The sequence below is a fragment of the Lemur catta genome, chromosome 21 (assembly GCF_020740605.2).
Source record: "Lemur catta isolate mLemCat1 chromosome 21, mLemCat1.pri, whole genome shotgun sequence".
Lineage (NCBI taxonomy): Eukaryota > Metazoa > Chordata > Mammalia > Primates > Lemuridae > Lemur > Lemur catta.
This window is the reverse complement of record NC_059148.1, coordinates 11,543,554-11,561,211: the sequence shown is the minus strand read 5'-3', so window position 1 is coordinate 11,561,211 and position 17,658 is coordinate 11,543,554. Positions and strand designations below refer to the sequence as shown.

Here is a 17,658-nt window from a genome sequence, read left to right as displayed (position 1 = left end):
CTGAAGCCCAGGGATGGGCCCTATCTCCTCTCAGGGCCCCAGCTGGGCTCAGGCACCTCCCTCCGCTCCCCTTCCTCCTTCCTCCCTGCAGGGAGGATCCCCCGCAGAGCTGCCTCAGCCTGGGGCTCAGCCTGTGTCTGACCCAACAGACCCACCTCTGCCCGCGGAGGGATTAGGAGCACCACCTCCCGCAAGAAGGTGAGGGCCAGGGGCTGGAATCCAGCCACAGCAAGGACAGCCCTGCCCGGCCCACCCTGCAGCATCCCAGCCCCACCGGAGCCCCGCCCCCCGCGCAGGGCGGGGCCGGCCCAGGGTCTGAGCTGCAGCCTCTGGACATCCGGCTCCCGCCGGCCTAAGGTCCTGCAGCTGAGGCTCCGGCCCCCTCGCCCTCCCACAGGGTCCCAGGGCCGAGGTTCGGCCCCCTCCCCCCGGTCCCAGACCTGCAGGCCAGGAATGTGCTAACGGGGCACATTGGGCCCTGCTGGTCCACGCAGGCACCTGTGGACTTTGAGAGGGGACCGGCGGGGCGGGGCGGGGCGCTGCCGCAGAGCCAGGGCGGGCGGGGCCGGCGCGGGGAGTGAGCTCTAGCTCGTCCCGCTGCCTCAGAGCCACTGCGCTGCCGGCTGCAGACACGGGCCACACCATGAAGCTGGCCCTCCTGCCCTGGGCTCTGCTGCTGCTGGCGACAGCCCCCGGCCGGGGCCCTGGGCCCACAGCAGGTATGCCCCCACCCTGCCCTTGTGCCCATCTGTCTGTCCATCTGCCTGCCGCAGCCGGGCCGGGCCGGACGCCCCTCTGGGCCCAGCCTCTGCCCATCTGTCAGGCCATCTGTGGCTGCGCTAGGGGCAGGGGGAGGACATTCTGGGGATCTGTGGTCAAGCGGCTGCTGGCGGGGATGGAAGGTCTGGACCTGCCCACCCTACACCCTCTGGGAGCAGGGAGGACAGCAGGGGAGACCCACAGAGCCCTCGGCCCGCAGCCGCGCCCCGATGGAGGGCATGATTAGGACAGGGAGCCAGGACTGCGGGTGTCTAGGGGAAGCCCCTAACTCCAGAGCCCCAGAGCAGGGGCCCCAGTCCTGGGCCGCCTCCCACCCTGCAACCCCACCCTCCACCCCACCCCATTCCCGTCACCCTCCTGCCACTTATCTCGCTTGCGGCATCTCGATCTTGCAGCCTCCTCCCCACACCCCAGGTGAGCCAACCTCACATCCTTGGCCAATAAATAAATATTTATTGTCGCTCTTGAGTGCCAGGCACGGCACTCAGTGAAGTGGGGCCAGCCGGCGGCTCAGGCCCTTGACTGGCCTTGTTTGAGGGGGATGGGGAAGGACCAAGGGGGACATGCCATCCTGCGGGGTCCCTGCACCCACGCCAGTCAGGCCTCCTGCCCGTCCTCCCCGCCAGCTCGGCCAGTGTGGCCCACGGGAGACGGCTCCTCTCCCCAAGGCTGGGCCCCTGCTGGAATTGTCCTTCCTCTCCCGAAGAGGCAAGGAGCACCCCTGGCCTCCTCCCCCAAGGGCAGGGCTCTCGATTTCAGCCCCCCGACAAGTGAGATGGGTCCCATTCAGCCTGGCACCGTTCCTTACCCGGCCTCCCACGGGACTCCAGCCCCGGCGAGCACGAGGGGCCTGCCCTGCTCACACCCACAGACTCCTCAAGGAGTCAAGAGAGGTGCCCACGCCCAGGCCAAGGGCTCAAGCAGCTGTGGCCCCCCGAGGACCCCACCACGCCACGTGGGGTACAGCCCGTGGTGGCTGAGGGTCAGTCATGCTGTGGGGACTCCGGCAGGGCTGGGTGTGTGGAGGCCCCGCTGCATTCTAGGCAGATCATCTATGCTAAGATTTACCTCATCCCCATGGGCCCTGTGGCTTTCCACTGTGTCCACTTGGTGGCCTGTGTCATTCCCGGACCGGCCAGCGTTCTCCTGGGGACGCTGCTCTCTAATGGGCTGCGGGGAAAGACACGGGCCCTGGTGCGGGGCAGCCGCCCGGTACCCGCCCAACTGGGCGCTCAGGGGCCTCCTCCCCAGGTGCCCAGGAGAGCTGCTCCCTGCGCTGTGGGCACCTGGAAGGGCCGTGCTCCTGCCACCCGACCTGCTCCGGCCTCGGCACCTGCTGCTCGGATTTCCAGGACTTCTGCTTGGAGATCTCGCCCTACTCGGGCTCCCTGATGGGCGGCAAGGACTTCGTGGTGCAGAAGCTCCAGTGGTTCAGCGCCACAGAGGGCGTAATCTGCAGGTGGGAGGCCGAGGGTCCCCACACCGCGTCCCCTGCGTGCTGGAGGGGGATGGCACAGGCGGGAGGGCACGGGGACAGCCGGCTGGACGGGTTCCCCGTGCCACCTCTGCCCCCACAGGTTTAAGGAGAGCATCGAGACCCTCGGCCACGTGGACTCCTCCGGGCAGGTGCACTGCGTGTCACCCCTGCTCTACGAGAGCGGCCGCATCCCCTTCACCGTCTCGCTGGACAATGGCCGCTCCTTCCCTCGCGCGGGCACCTGGCTGGCAGGTGAGCCCCCGCCCTGCGCACAGGGATTTCCCCAGCACTAATCTATGCACACCGAGACCTGGCCGCCCGCACCCCGCTGCTCTGGCTGAACCAGTCCCTCGAGGCCCACCCGGCCACGGGGCGGGGGTTCCTGCCGAGCGCTGGCCCAGCCCCCGCACCCAGACTCGAGTCCCAGCCAGTGTAAGTGGGAGCTGCGGGGTCCCCCACGGGGGCCAGTGCCTGCCTGCTCAGCTGGGCCAGGCCAGGGCAGGGGATGAGCCAGGTGGGGGCCAGAGGCCTGGGCAGCAGAGGACAGGAGGCCTCTCTGGAATCCGCGTCCTTTTCTGCCTCAAGGGTCTGGGGAGACCACCCAGCTGCTGTGACCTCTGTCCTTGGGAGGCTCCCACAGCCCCCAGCTTCTGGCCTCCTCCCCTGCACACCCTGCGTCCCTGGCCTTCACTCGCCCCTCGCCCCCGCCCAGTGCACCCCAACAAAGTGTCGGAAACAGAGAAGAGCCACCTGGTGAATGAGACCCGCTGGCAATACTATGGCACGGAAGACACCACGGGCAACCTGAGCCTGACCTGGGACACCTCGGCACTGCCCTCGCCGGCCGTCACCATCGAGCTGTGGGGCTACGAGGAGACGGGTGAGGCCGGCCGAGGGCTGTGGGGGCCTTGGGAGTTTTGGATGGGAGAAGGGGGTCCCAGGTGTGGGTGGGACAGGGTTGGGGGGTTCTAGGTGGGGCTGAGGAGGGAAGGGAGCTCTGGGCAGGGATTTGGGGTCAGAATCAGGAAGGAGCAGGTAGAGGGGGTGGGGGGCAGGGGTCAGGACCCAGCCCCTGGGGAGGAGGCTGGTATTGGACACAGAAGAGGCTTGTTCCACCCCGTCCTCTCTGAGCCCTTGGATGGCCGGCACGACCCTGGGCCCAGCTTTGAGCAGGGACAGGGAGTGTGGGGGGAGGTGGGTGGTCACCTAAGCCAGGGTCTCCTATGGGGACCACCTGTCTGTCTGTCCACCCATCCACACACATCTGTCAGGCTGCTCCAGGTGCCGAACCCCCTCCTGCCCCAAGGGTCCTGGGCGGGGTGCCAGGGCTAACTAGGCTTCCCCCCTTCAGGGAAGCCGTACTCCGGGGAGTGGACAGCGAAGTGGTCATACCTGTACCCCCTGGCCTCAAACATCCCCAACTCTGGCTTCTTTACCTTCACCCCGAAACCTGCATCCTCCGACTACCAGGAGTGGAGAGTGGGTGCACTCCGGATCACCGACAGCAACAACTACCCAGGGAAGAAGTAAGGGCCGGGGCCTGACCGCCTTCAGACTGTCCTGCTTGCCCAGGAAGCCCGGTCGTGGGGGGTCAGTGGGGTGGCCTGGCCCGGCCCCCAGCTCCGGCATGGTCGCTGCCACAGGGACGTGCAGGCGCTCTGGACCAACGAACACGCGCTGGCCTGGCACCTGAGTGATGACTTCCGGGAGGACCCCGTGGCCTGGGCCCTCGCTCAGTGCGGGGCCTGGGAGAAGCTGGAGGACGAGCTGCCAGACTTCCTGGAGGAGCTGCCCGACTGCCCCTGCACCCTGGCGCAGGCCCGGGCCGACTCCGGCCGCTTCCACGTGAGCTCCGCAGGGAGGGGACGCGGAGGGGGCGGCCTCCGGCACTGAGGCCCTGGGAGGGGGGCTGGCGTCTGAGCCCCCTGTGGCGTTGGCTTCATGGAGGGGTTGGCAGAACCCGAGGCTCCGGGTGACGCCGCTGGCTGCTCTGCAGACGGACTACGGCTGTGACATAGAGCAGGGCAGCGTGTGCACCTACCACCCGGGGGCCGTGCACTGCGTGCGCTCCGTGCAGGCCAGGTGAGCCCGGGCTGCGGGCTGGGCGGGGCCGGGCCGGCCGGGCTGGGCTCCCAAAGGCCGCCCTGACCCGCCGGCGCCCCCAGCCCCCGGTACGGCGCGGGCCAGCAGTGCTGCTACACGGCGGATGGCACCCAGCTCCTGACGGCCGACTCAAGCAGCGGCAGCACCCCCGACCGCGGCCACGACTGGGGCGCACCCCCGTTCCGCACGCCGCCCCGCGTGCCCGGCATGTCCCACTGGCTCTACGACGTCCTCAGCTTCTACTACTGCTGCCTCTGGGCGCCCGAGTGCTCCCGCTACATGCAGCGCCGGCCCTCGAACGACTGCCGCACCTACCGGCCCCCGCGCCTGGGTGGGTGCCAGCCAGGCGCCTGGGGAGGGTGCACCGCCCCAGCCGAGGTGGGCCCCGCCTGACCCCCTGCTCTCGCCCCAGCCTCCGCCTTTGGAGACCCGCACTTCGTCACCTTCGACGGCACCAAGTTCACGTTCAACGGGCGGGGCGAGTACGTGCTGCTGGAGGCGGCGCTGACCGACCTGAGGGTGCAGGCGCGGGCCCAGCCCGGGGTGACGTCCAACGGTGAGGCCGGGCCCGGGGCTTGGGGTGGCGCTGGGGCATGCAAGCGGGAGGCTGGAGCCGAGCGGGCCCGTTCTGTGCCCACCACCACAGGCACGCAGACCCGCGGCACGGGGCTGACCGCTGTGGCCGTCCAGGAGGACAACTCGGACGTGGTGGAGGTCCGGCTGGCTAGCAGGGCCGGGGCGCTGGAGGTGCTGCTGAACCAAGAGGTGCTCAGCTTTGCCGAGCAGAGCTGGATGGACTTAAAGGGTGAGCCGTCCAGCCGGGCAGGGCCTCCTTCCCCTCCCGCCCGGGGACCAGGAGGTGGCCCTGGGCCTCCACGCCCCTCCGCAGCCCTGGCTGGAGCTGGGGTGTTGCCCAGGGCTCAGATGCAAAGACAGAGGCCCCTGGGGGCTCAGAGAGGGGCCGGCGGGCGAACTGTGCTCCTCCCTCCACGGCTCTCTTAGGCCACATGTGGTCTCAGGCCAGAGGTGGCAGGAGCACAGCCAGAGGTGTGTCTCGGGCCACCACACCCATGGAGGTGTCCACAGTGTACCCACGGGCCCCGTCAGAGGCCTGAGAGGCTGGGACTGTGGGATGTGTCCTCCCTGTTGCCCGGAGGGACCCAGGAGCCGTACGGAGGGGATGCACCCTGGCAGCTCTCTCACCACTGGGCTGCACAGCGCCACTCCTGCACTGCACGCAAAAGCCACCGCAAGGACACAGCCTGCATGGTTAAGGACGCCACTGGGAAGTGCAGCAGCTCCACATCCACCCCCTTGCCTCAGGGAACTGAACCAGTGACGGGGATCCCAGTTGGGATGGGGGACCTGGGGTGGGCCTGGGTGCAGAGACCCCCAGGAAGGGCCAAGGTGGGTGCGGCTGCTGCAACACAGTCGGGACGGACCCCACAGGCTGCCTCAGTGCGGGGCCCGCCTGCACGGGCTGGCACCTGGGCACATGTGGGGGTTCCGGCGCAGGCGTGGGCCGGGGTGGTAAAGTGTCACAGTCAGCAGGACTGGTCCCGGAGCCGCCCCCCTCCCCTGCAGGTGCCCCATGGGTGCCGCCCACCCCGTCCTGGGCTCCAGGAGGGCAGGGCACGGTGTCCGGGGGGTGACCCTGACCCATCCCCACCTGTGCCCAGGCATGTTCCTGTCGGTGGCTGCCGAGGACCGGGTATCAGTCATGCTGGCTTCGGGGGCCGGCCTGGAGGTCGGCATTCAGGGCCCGTTCCTGAGTGTGTCCGTCCTGCTGCCCGAGAAGTTCCTCAACCACACCCTCGGCCTCCTCGGGACACTCAATAACGATCCCAGCGACGACTTCACCCTTCGTAGCGGGCAGGTCCTGCCCCCAAGCACCAGTCCCCGGGATCTGTTCCAGTATGGGGCCAGCTGTAGGTGACCCCGTGGCGTGCGCTGGGTGCAGAGGGTGGGGCCCGGGAAAGCGTGGCACGGGAGGGGTCCGTGGGGGGCACCACGCCCAGCCAGGCCTGCCTGTCTCCCCAGGGGCCGTGCACAACGCTTCCTCCCTGCTCACCTACGACTCCTGGTTCTTGAGGCAGAACTTCCTGTACCAACCCAGGCACGACCCCACCTTTGAGCCCCTCTTCCCCGGTGAGGCCACCCTCAGCCCCAGCCAGGCACACGAGGCGGCCGAACTATGCGGGGATGATCCCTTCTGCACCTTCGATGTGGCCGCCACCGGGAGCCTGAGCACCGGCAACGCCACGCGGGTCGCCCACCAGCTGCACCAGCGTCGTGTGCAGAGCCTGCAGCCGGGTGAGGGCAGGCAGGGGCGTGGGGGCACGGGGGTGGGTACGCCGCCCTGGGACGGGACCCCTCAAGCCGGCTGGCTGTGGGCAGTGGCCGGCGGCTCAGGCCTGTTGTCTGCGCTCTGCCCCCGCCCCAGTGGTGTCCTGTGGCCGGCTGGCCCCTCCGCTCAATGGGCACAAGGACAGCATCAGGTACCTGGCGGGCTCCACCGTCCGCTTCCACTGCAACAACGGCTACAGCCTGGCCGGGGCAGACACCAGCACCTGCCAGGCCGACGGCACCTGGTCCACACCCACCCCCGAGTGCCAGCCAGGTGAGGCCGCCCAGCCACCACGCGCCTTCCCGTGCCCCCCCACGCCCGAGGCCCCAGGCCAGCCTCACCACTCTCGTCCCCTCGGCAGGACGGAGCTACACGGTGCTGTTCGGCATCATCTTTGGAGGCCTCGCGGTGGTGGCCGCAGTCTCGCTGGCCTACGTGCTGCTTCGCCGCCGGAAGGGCGACATGTGAGACCCCGCCCGGCCCGGCCCGCCTGCCGCCCTGCCCCGCTCTCCCGAGAGGGGCCTGTGCCCCCTCCAAACCGCATCTCTGTGTTGCAGGCACGTCTGGGGCTCACAGCCGTGACGGGGACAGCTCGGCCGAGACCCCGCCTCCTGGGAGAGAGCCCCGGCCACCGGAACACGCACCCCAGTCCTGCGGCCCCCGCCGCCCCAGGGCTGCGCACCTTGGACCAGGACACCTGGCGCCTGGGCCTTTAATACCCTTCTCTGTCATCTCAGACGCGGGGCCCAACGCCTGTGCCTCTGTCCTCAGATGCTCTCGGCTCTGATGCCCCAGACCTGAGCCTCCACGCCCTGGAGTTCGAGCCCCAGCGCTGCCGCCCCTGACACCCGCTGCCCATAGCCCGACGCCTGGTCCCCGATACGCTGAGACCCGGGCCCCACCGTGGGGGCCAGAGCAGAGCTGCCTGGGTCCTGGACCCCGGGCTCGGCCCGAGACCCCAGGTGGGCCCAGTCCCAGGGTGAGGAGAGGCCTCAGGACCCCAGAGCAGAGAGCAAGTCCCCCCAGGGGGAGAGACCACCCTCTGTGCTCCAGGCTCGTTAATTCTGACTTCTCTGGAAGGTCACTCAGGAACACCCCTCCCTGCCTGTACAAGGAGAAAACAAGCCCCTTGTGTTCCTTCCCTGGTGTCCTCGTGTCCGTGCTGCGCCTTGGTTCCAGAGAGTTCCACAGTCACCCCATGGGGCCACCCACCAACGGCACCCAGAGTGACCCGGGTCTGAGTCCCGCCTGTTCCATCCTCACCCAGGTCACCGGGATGCGGGCGATGCCCCTCCCAGCCTCTCTCCTCCCGGGTGTGAAGTGGCTGAGGGCGGTGACTCTCCTGGGCGTGTCAGCGAAGGTCCCGGCCATCTCCCAGGGGACTGGAGGGCAGCCCCAGCCTGGCCAGTCTGCCCCCCAACCCGCCCCTCCTGCCCTGTGCAGGTGCCCGCCTCTTCCCCCCGCCCTGGCGTTCTGGGAAGCGCTGCCCGCGCCTTGGCAAGCTGGCCTGGTCCCCAGCACTGCCCGGGCTCCGCCCCGCACGCGGCGGCACCTTGGCCGGGCGCGGTCACTGGTAGGGCCACATCTGAGTCCTTGCCTTCGCCCAGGAGTGCCCACAGCCGGGCGCAGAGCCCAAACCTCGTGCTGCTGCGGCTGCCTCAGCACCTGCCCCTCCCGTGGCCTTAAGTGTGGCAGGGAGGGGACGGCACAGAGGCACAGACCAGCCCGGAGTCCTTCTCTGTGGAGAGGGCCATGAGTGGGGGCCAGGCAGGGCAGGACTGGGTCAGGTTTACCCCTCGGATCTCAGGCTGGGAACGTGCCCGGGAGGGCGGGGCTGGCGGTTGGTGCCGGTGCCCAGGGACAGACAACCCAGCGGGTGTTGGGGAGGCCTGCAGCGCTGGGAGTGGCCACACGGTGGCAGCAGAGGGCAGGAGCACAGCGGAGGCGCAGGCAGGAGGCTGGGTCACACCCGCTGCCCGCTGAGGTCTGCACCTGGCCCACCTCTCTGCCTCCCCTCACCTGGGAGGGCCACCTGGTCATCCCTCAGCCTCAGGAGTGTGGGAGAGGTTGCACAGGTCATCAGGCCCGAGTTGGAGTCCAGGCCACTCAGCCTTGCCCATGGTGAAGGGGCCGGGCCAGAATCAGAACTGGGTGGCAGGACAGGTGCCGTCTGGAGGGCTTCCTGGAGGAGATGAATGTGCACAGTGGGGGCAGATGTGAGGGAACAGCTAAGAGTGAGGGTTTGGAGGCACCCGGGAGACTAGAGGAGGGGGATGGGTCGGTGCTTCCCGCCTAGCCAGGTCCCCCCTCCAGGCTTGCAGCTGCAGGCAGGGTGGGGCTGAGGGCCTGTCCCTTGGCCACGGGGCAGGTACTTTCCTCCCGGCAGATGAGGTAAGGCGGGCTTTGCTCACCCCAGGCCAGGGCTCGGGTGAGAGGTGAGTTGCCTGGTCCGGGCCTGGGCGTGCAGGAGCAGGCAGAGGTTTACCGGGGCCCAGGAGGGCAGGGGCGGCCTCCAAGCTCAGCAGGTCCACGAGACGGTGTCCCCGACAAGGGCAGCCCTGAAACAGGCGGATTCTCAGGGCTCTGACTGGCCGGAGAGGGTGTTCCAGGCAGAGGAACAGCCTGAGCGAAGGCTCAGAGGAAGACTTGGGCAGGTGTGTCTTAGGAAAAGCGGGAGTGGGGGCCAGGACCAACCCAGACCTCCCCTGCCAGGCCAAGGCGTTCCGACCTCACCCTAACAACAAGGCATGGCCTGCTTCTTCTGCGGCAAATTTAAGCTAAAAAGAAAGTAATATTAAAAAAAAAAAAAAAAAAGTATGGGGTGCCTCAGGTTCCCCCTCCACTCCCACCAGTCTCCCTCCAGCATGGGCCACCCTGGGCTTCCCCCACACTTCCCCTCCACTGCAGGAGGAACGATGCCCTGTCTGTGGCCCTGGCCCCAGACTTCCCAGTGCCAGGGGCAGGCCAGGCCGGGAAGCCCCGCCACCTGGCAGGGGCTTTTCCCGGGGAGAAGGACACAGGCTGGACGTGTGCAAAGGTGGAGGGGCCGGAGCCGGCGCCGACTGTCTCCGGACAGCAGCCCGGGCGTGGAGGGTGGGCAGCTGCACCCCCACTTACCCCTCTCCTCCCGCCTCCCGCCAGGGCAACCCGGAAGTGTGTCCCGGCTCCCGCTCTTAGCCTTGGCCCAAATAAACTCTGAATTTTGAATTTTGCTTCAGTTTCTTTCTTTAGGTCAACAGCCCCTGTAATGATACCCCGAGGCAGCAGTGTGAAAGGACAACCTTCTACATGGTTCATGAGTGTGGAGAATAAGTCGTGCACAGGGTGAAAAACACCCTCAGGGACAATTTACGTAACTGGTCCCCGGTGGCTGTACATTGAAGTTGTGCTCAGTCTTCTGCTTCTTTAAACACGGTTGTACTTTGTACGTTCAGGTTTACCCGGGAAAGCAATGCACACGAGTACATTGGCTGGCTGAACGGCACACGTGTTTTCCTCCGGGGCTTGTACCAATTGACGCTGCCACCGACCCCCAAGGGAGCCCTGGTCCCCATGCGCTTGTTGACACACGGAGCCTTCCCATTCTTTGCTGTTTGCCAGCTAGATGGGAAATGCTGTAGGGCCTGCACCAGCGTGGCCGGGCTGTGTGGCATCTGCCCGAATTCCCTCCTCTGCACGTTTCTGGTTGGGGTGAGCCGCACAGATTCCCCTGCGAGATTTGGCGGGCGGAAGCGAAGCAGCAGGCGGGACAAGCTCTCTCTCCCGGCGCTTGTCTGCTGGCTCAGGTCCTCGGCACAGACAGGGCCCAGGCCTGCAGCTGTCCGCCCGTCCCTGGAGCCACCTTCAGCTGTGCTGACGCCTGGGCCAGGTATGGGAGGAAGGATCCCAGCTTCTTTTATTAAAATTATTATTTTATTTTTTTTAGAGATGGGGTCTCACTCTGTCACCCAGGCTGGAGTGCAGTGGTGTGATCATAGCTCACTGCAGCCTCAAACTCCTGGGCTCAAGCGATCCTCCCACCTCAGCCTCCCGAGTAGCCAGGACTACAGGCGTGCACCACTACACCCAGCTAACTTTTTAAATTTTTTGTACAGACAGGGTCTCACTGTGTTGCCCAGGCTGGCCTCAAGCGATCCTCCCGCCTCAACCCCCCAAAATACTGAGATTACAGTTGTGAGCCACTGTGCCCAAGCTGAAGGGTCCCAACTTCTGCAGGAAGCCCTCGTCACCCACGGTGACAAGAACCAGGGTTCCAGTCCGGCTTTGCAGGCCTCAGCTCTGGACCCCACCCACCTTGCAGCCACCTCCCCTTTCTGGCTTCCAGCCACGTGTCCCTCAAGCTCCAGCATCAAGACCAAGATGAAGACCACACGCTTGCAAAGGCTACGGGGCCAGCTCGGCAGCTGCGGGTCCTGCTTCTCTGATGGAACGTGCCTGGCATAAACGGGGTCTGGTCAATGTTTCCTTAGATATGAATTATACGCAGGAATGCGTGCACCCGATAAGAGCGCAGCTCGGTAGATTAACCCAACGTGAACACGCCCAGGGAACCACCACCCGGTCAGGACACAGAACAGCGGTATGGTCCGTGACCCCACCCCACCCTGGACGGTTTTCTGTGTCAGCCCCTCCCCTCCCCCACCTCCCCAGGGCAAAGACTGCCTTGCTTCCTCACACCCTGCATCGGTCTGCCTGGTTTCGCACTTTACAAAGACGGAACCGTAGAGCAAACGCTGTCTGTGTCTAGCTCCCTTTGCCTGTGCCATTCGTCATTGAGGTGTGAGGCTGTAACTGATGTTTTGCTGAGTGTTGTCTCATCTAATGAATACACCACAATTACCACAATTGGTTTATCCACCTTCCTGTTGAAGCACATTGGGGCAGTTTCCGGTGTGGGACTATAATGGCTAGTACTACTGTGAACATTTTCGTATGTGTCCTTTGATCCACAAATGTGTGCATTGACGGTGGGTGAGTTTCTAGAAGCAGCCTTGCTGGGAACACGGTACATGTATGGTAGCTTTAGTAGATAATGTCAGTTGTCCAAAGTGGCTTTGTCATTTGGCATTCCCGCCAGCAGTGCATGAGGGTTCCGATGTGCCATATCCTTGTCAACCCTTGGTATTGTCAGTCTTTCATTTTAGCCATTCTGACAGGTGTATAATGGTGGCATATTGTGGACTTAATTTGCATTTTTCTGACAACCAGTGGAGCTGTGTACCCTTTTGTATGTTGATTGGCCATTTGGAGCTCCTCTTTTGTCAAGTCTCTGTTCAACTCTTTTCTCTTGTCTGGATCTCTCTAACTGATTTGTAGGAGTTCTACGTATTCTGGATAAGAGTTTGTTGTCAGCTGTAGCACTGCAAATATTCGCCCATTCTCTTATTTGCCTTCTCACTGTACCGATGGTGTCTTTTGTTGAACAGATGTTCCTAATTTTAATATAATCCAATTTATCAATTTGTTTCTTTTGTAGTTAGTACTTTTTGTGTCCTGTTTAAGAATCATTTGCGGCCAGGCCCGGTGTCTCACGCCTGTAATCCTAGCACTCTGGGAGGCCGAGGCAGGCGGATTGTTTGAGCTCAGGAGTTCAAGACCAGCCTGAGCGAGAGCGAGACCCCGTCTCTACTAAAAATAGAAAGAAATTATATGGACAGCTAAAAATATATATAGAAAAATTAGCTGGGCATGGTAGCGCATGCCTGTAGTCCCAGCTACTCGGGAGGCTGAGGCAGTTGGATTGCTTGAGCCAGGAGTTTGAGGTTGCTGTGAGCTAGGCTGCCATGGCACTCTAGCCTGGGCAAGAAAGTGAGACTCTGTCTCAAAAAAAAAAAAAGAACAAATAGAGTAGATTTGGAGGTATGGTGTAAGGTAGGGATCAAGGTGCACTTTTTCCATGTGGATATTCAAATGACTTGGGATCGTATATTGAAACAGCATCTGTTCCCCGCTGCTCTGGTATGTCCCCTCTGTCAGAGGTCAGGTGACCCTCTATCCTGTTCCACTGGTCAGTTTGTCTGTCTTTGTACCAATACCAAATCGTCTTAATTACCATAGCTTGTTCTTGATACCTGATGCTGTGAGTCTACTATTCTGTTCTTCTGTCTCAGGATTGCCTGGGCTAGTCCTGGTCCTTGATGTTTTCCTATGAATTTTCAAATCAGCCTGCCAATACTAATAATTTAAAAACTGTTAGGATTTTGATTAAGATTGCATTGAATCTAGAGATAAATGAGGGGGAAATTGGCTTCTCACAATATTAAGCTTTCTAGTCCATAAACACATTTATTCAGGTCTTCTTTAATTTCTCTCAATTATGTTTTCTAGTGGTCAGGGTAGGGCTCTTGCATATCTTTATTAGTTTTTGTTTTGTTTGGTTTTCGTTTGGTTTCTTTTTGAGATGGTCCGGCTCTGTCGCCCAGGCTAGAGTGCCGTGGCGTCAGCCTAGCTCACTGCAACCTCCAACTCCTGGGCTCAAGCGATCCTCCTGAGTAGCTGGGACTACAGGCATGCACCACCACACTGCACTAATTTTTTCATTTTCTGTAGAGACGGCATCTTGCTCTTGTTCAGGCTGGTCTCAAACTCCTGGCCTCCTGCCTCGGCCTCCCAAAGTGCTAGGATTACAGGCGTGAGACACCATGCCTGGACTCTTTGTTAGTTTTACTTCTAGGTATTTGATTTTCTTTTAATGCTATTTTAAGTGATTTTTACTTCAAACAGGTGTTTTCTATTTGTGGCTAGTATGTGGAAATATTGATTTTTGGATATTTTCCTTGATCCCAGGAACCTTGCTCAATTCACCTATTTCTAACAGTTTATCTGTAGAGTATCTACAAACAATGACAGCTTCCAGTCCTCCATGCAATCCTTAGAGCCTTTATTCGTTTTTCCCACCCTCTTGTACTGGCTAGGACCTCCCCTGACTTCTCTTGAAAGGCAGTGATGAAAGTGATTCCTATCTTGGTCTTGATCTCAAAAGGAAGGCTTTTTATGTTTTACCATTAAGTAAGGCAGTTACTGTGGGTTTTCATAGCCGCAACTTGTCAGATTAAGGAAGTTTCCTCCCATTCCTAGTTGCTTAGAGTTTTTATTGTGAATGAATGTTGGCACATTTTATCAAATGCTTTTCTGCAGCTATGAGATGGCCTAGGATTCTTCTTTCTAGTGATGAATTGCATGGCATTATTTTCTGACAGTCAACCAATCTCGCAATCCTGGGACAAACCCAGATTGGTGGTGATGAATTAGCTTTTTTCTCTGTCTCTGAGTTCAGTTTGCTCATATATTTTTTTTCTTTTTCTGGTTTTTTTTTTTCTTTGTCATCCTTGGTTTGCTCATATTTTGTTTAGTTTTGTTGAAACAACCCTCCATGTTTCCTTCTTGAAATGTTTTTGTCAGGTTTTGTTCTGAAGGTTATACTCGCCCTGTTAAAAAGAAGTTGAATAATGTTTCCTCTTTTGTGTTCTGTCTGAGTTTGTGTAAGACTGGTATTTTTCCCTCCCGTCAGTTTCTGGAAGGATCCCACTGAGGAAGCCTTCTGGGACTGGAGTTATTCACTGTGTCTCTGTGGGGTCTTGTTGTTGTTTTAATTGGCAATGTTTATTTATGAGTGCGATTGAGCAACTTTCTGTGTTGAAACAGCCATTTGTAGTCAGTTTTCTTTTTGCAGACAATGAATCATATCCCTGCTCATATTTCTAGTAGATACTTGGTCACTGATTTTAAATATTTAAGTTTTTCATTATTAAAGAAACCAGCCCCACATCATATCATGTGTTGAAACTGTTTTTCCCCAAGTTTTTCATTGGTTTTTTTGTTTTGTTTTGTTTTGTTTTGTTCTGAGACAGAGTCTCTCACTCTGTTGCCCAGGACAGAGTGCCGCGGTGTCAGCCTCGCTCACAGCAACCTCAAACTCCTGGGCTCAAGCAATCCTCCTGCCTCAGCCTCCCCAGTAGCTGGGACCACAGACCACAGGCATGCGCTACCACACCCAGCTAATTTTTCTATTTTTAGTAGAGACAGGATCTTACTCTTGCTCAGGCTGGTCTCGAACTCCTGACCTCAAGTGCTCCTCCTGTCCCTGTCTCCCAGGGTGCTAGGATTATAGACGTAAGCCATCATGCCCAGCCTTCATGGGTCTTTTAAGATATTTTTCCACATCACAAAATTTTTTAATTTAAATAAAAATGAATATTAAATTTAAATACAAAGTTTTTATTTTTGCATGTTCATATTGTGAGTTTTTTTACCCATGGCTTTGGCGTTTATGGCATGCCTAAAATGGCTTTCCCCACTCTAAAAATATAAATACATTTTTCTCATGTTTTCTTGTGACATTTATATGGTTTTGTTTTTTAATGCTTAATATTTTGGCACAACTGGAATTAATTTTGACGTAAAGAAAAAGGCAGGGAATTTCACTTTATTATTTTCCACAGTGACTACCCACTTGTCCCAATACCAATTGTTAACAAGTCATCTTTTTCCTACTGCTTTGAAGTACTCCTTGAGTAGAGACAAAATTCTTTTTTTTTTTTTTTTTTTGGCATCTTTCTGGACTTTTTATTAGGATTGATTGATTTCTTAGGTACATTCATATGCTTTTTAACTATTGTATGTTTATTATTTGTTTTAAAACATGATGGGTTGGTTTACTCAATTTTTTTTCCTACAAAGGCATAAAAAATGGTTTGAAGGTCACTTCCAAAACTCGTGTTGAAATTTAAGCCCCAAATGGCAGTGTCAAGAGATGGGGTCTTTAAGAGGTGACTGGGTTTTGAGGGTTCTCCCCTCATGAATGGATTAATCCACTCAGGAATTAATGGATTAATAGGTTCTCCTGGGAGGGGACCTGGTGGCTTTATAAGAAGAGGAGGAAAGACCTGAGCTAGCAGGTTAACACGTCAGCCCCTCGCCCTGTGATACCTTGTGCTGCCCAGGGACCCTTCAGAGAGTCCCCACCAGAAAGAAGCCTCTCGCCAGATGCACGCCCTTGACCTTGGACTTCCTATTCCCCAGAACTGTAAGAAATAAATTTTATTTCTTATAAATTACCCAGTTTCAGGTATTCTGTTATACGCAACAGAAAATGGGCTAAGGCACCAATGCAACTCTATAAGGGAGATGGAGGTCTTTACATTAATGATAAACGTTGCCAGAACAATTGTTATAGCTTTCCCATTTAGGCCCAACTTACGATTCATCCCAAATTCATTTTTGTATATGGTGTGAGGTAGGGGTTGAGATTAATTTTCTCTGTATGTCTATTGTTTCCACCTCTGGCACTTATTCTGGGTAACTCTTGGAGCATTAGTACTTTAGTCTCCTCACCTGTAAAACTGGGATGATCACAGCTCCCTTTCATTACAGAGAATTGTAGAAATTGAGTTAATGCATATAAAGCAATAGAATAGCACCCAGTCCACGGTCAACACCCAACAGATGTTGTTATTAATTTCTCTGAAATATGTGGTCATGTTAAAGGCATATCCATCCATTCCCATTTTATTCAGTAGTTCTTGTGTCTGTTTTTTATCCAGCATGGTGTTAGCCAGTCGTGATGGCTCACACCTGTGATCCCAGCACTTTGGGAGGCTGAGGTGGGAGGATCCCTTAAGCCCAGGAGTTCGAGGCTGTAGGGAGCCAGAATCGCACCACTGCACTCCAGAGAAAGGGATCCCATCTTCAGAAAAAAAAAAAAAAAAAGAATGGTTGTTAAATACTGTCAAATGCCTCCTCAGTCTCTTTGGAGATGATGCTGTGATTTTTTTTCTCCTCTGGTGAAAGATGAGATAAGAGCAGCATTCATGGATATACTAAGAGAAGACCTTCCTTGCAGGACTGGTGTTGGCTCCACCAGGATAGGTAGATCTCTCGAATGTACTACTGGATTCTCCATGCTAATATTTTATTTACGAGTTTGCATTGCATCATAAACACAATTAGTCTGTAGTTTCCTTTGCCAGGTTTGGGGTCAGGGCTACACTGGCCTCACAAAGTGGATGTGGAAATTTTCCTCCCTGCCCTACTCTGTTGGAGCTTAATTGACAGGAAATGTCTCTGATCCTAATGGCAAGACACACTTAACCTGTGAAACTTTCCAGAAGGGTGTTTAGGGTAGGCTAGTGTTCTGGTGATGTTCTCAATTTCTTTTGGGATCTTTGATGTGTTTAGACCTTTGCCCCTTATTGTTGAATTCATTTGTCACTTATGTTTAAGCTTGCCAGAGATAGGAAATAAAAATATGGGATGCCCAGTTAAACTTGAACTTCAGATAACAATATGTTCTTAGTATAAGTCCCAATTGCAACCCTATTTATACTGTCCTAGGAAGTCATTGATTTTGTCCATGTTTTCAGATTTCTTTGAATAAAGGTGAGTAATCTTTTATAATATCTTCAGGTTCCTCTATGTCTGTGGCTATTTCTGCATTCTCACTTCTTATTTTGTATCTTCACACTTCCTTCACTCGTACCAATTCACTAGCTAGTAGCTTATCTGTGAAATTTTGTTTCAAAGACCTATTTTTCTGATTTCATATTTATCAGTTTCTGCTTCAGTTGTTCCTGACTTCTTCATCCTACTTTCCTTATTGTTCTGTAGTGCTTCTGACTGTTCCTTTACCATCTTCTTAAGTTAGATGCTTTATTTTGATATTTTGATTCTTATTATTAATGTAACTATTTAAAGCAATGAATTTTCCTCTGAGCCCTGCATTAGCCATATGTGTAGGAGCTGGTCCGTACTGATTTTGATGTTATCAGAAGATGTTGATCTTTTGGTGTCGATTTCCTCTGTGTCACAAGATGTGTAAGAGCCAGCTGTCTCTGGCGGGGCTGGGGATGCACATTGGATGGCACTGCTGTTGACCCAAGTGGGAGGTGGGCAGGGGCTGGGCAAATCCCCCAGGGTGGGCTGAGCAGGGAGGGAGAGAAGTGGGCTTCCTGCA

The 17,658-nt window shown here is 57.7% G+C and overlaps 1 protein-coding gene across 1 annotated transcript; it reads left to right on the top strand.

The window, feature by feature from the left end:
* The first annotated feature begins 556 nt into the window (after positions 1–556).
* Positions 557–7,848, top strand: SUSD2 (sushi domain containing 2). Its single transcript, XM_045534227.1, has 15 exons — positions 557–719; positions 2,032–2,239; positions 2,358–2,509; positions 2,970–3,137; positions 3,609–3,783; positions 3,901–4,102; positions 4,254–4,339; positions 4,423–4,691; positions 4,773–4,916; positions 5,007–5,165; positions 6,040–6,288; positions 6,401–6,673; positions 6,804–6,980; positions 7,069–7,171; positions 7,265–7,848. The coding sequence occupies exons 1-15, from the start codon at positions 644–646 to the stop codon at positions 7,287–7,289; spliced, it is 2,466 nt and encodes an 821-aa protein (XP_045390183.1). The 5' UTR covers positions 557–643; the 3' UTR covers positions 7,290–7,848.
* The last annotated feature ends 9,810 nt before the right edge of the window (positions 7,849–17,658 follow it).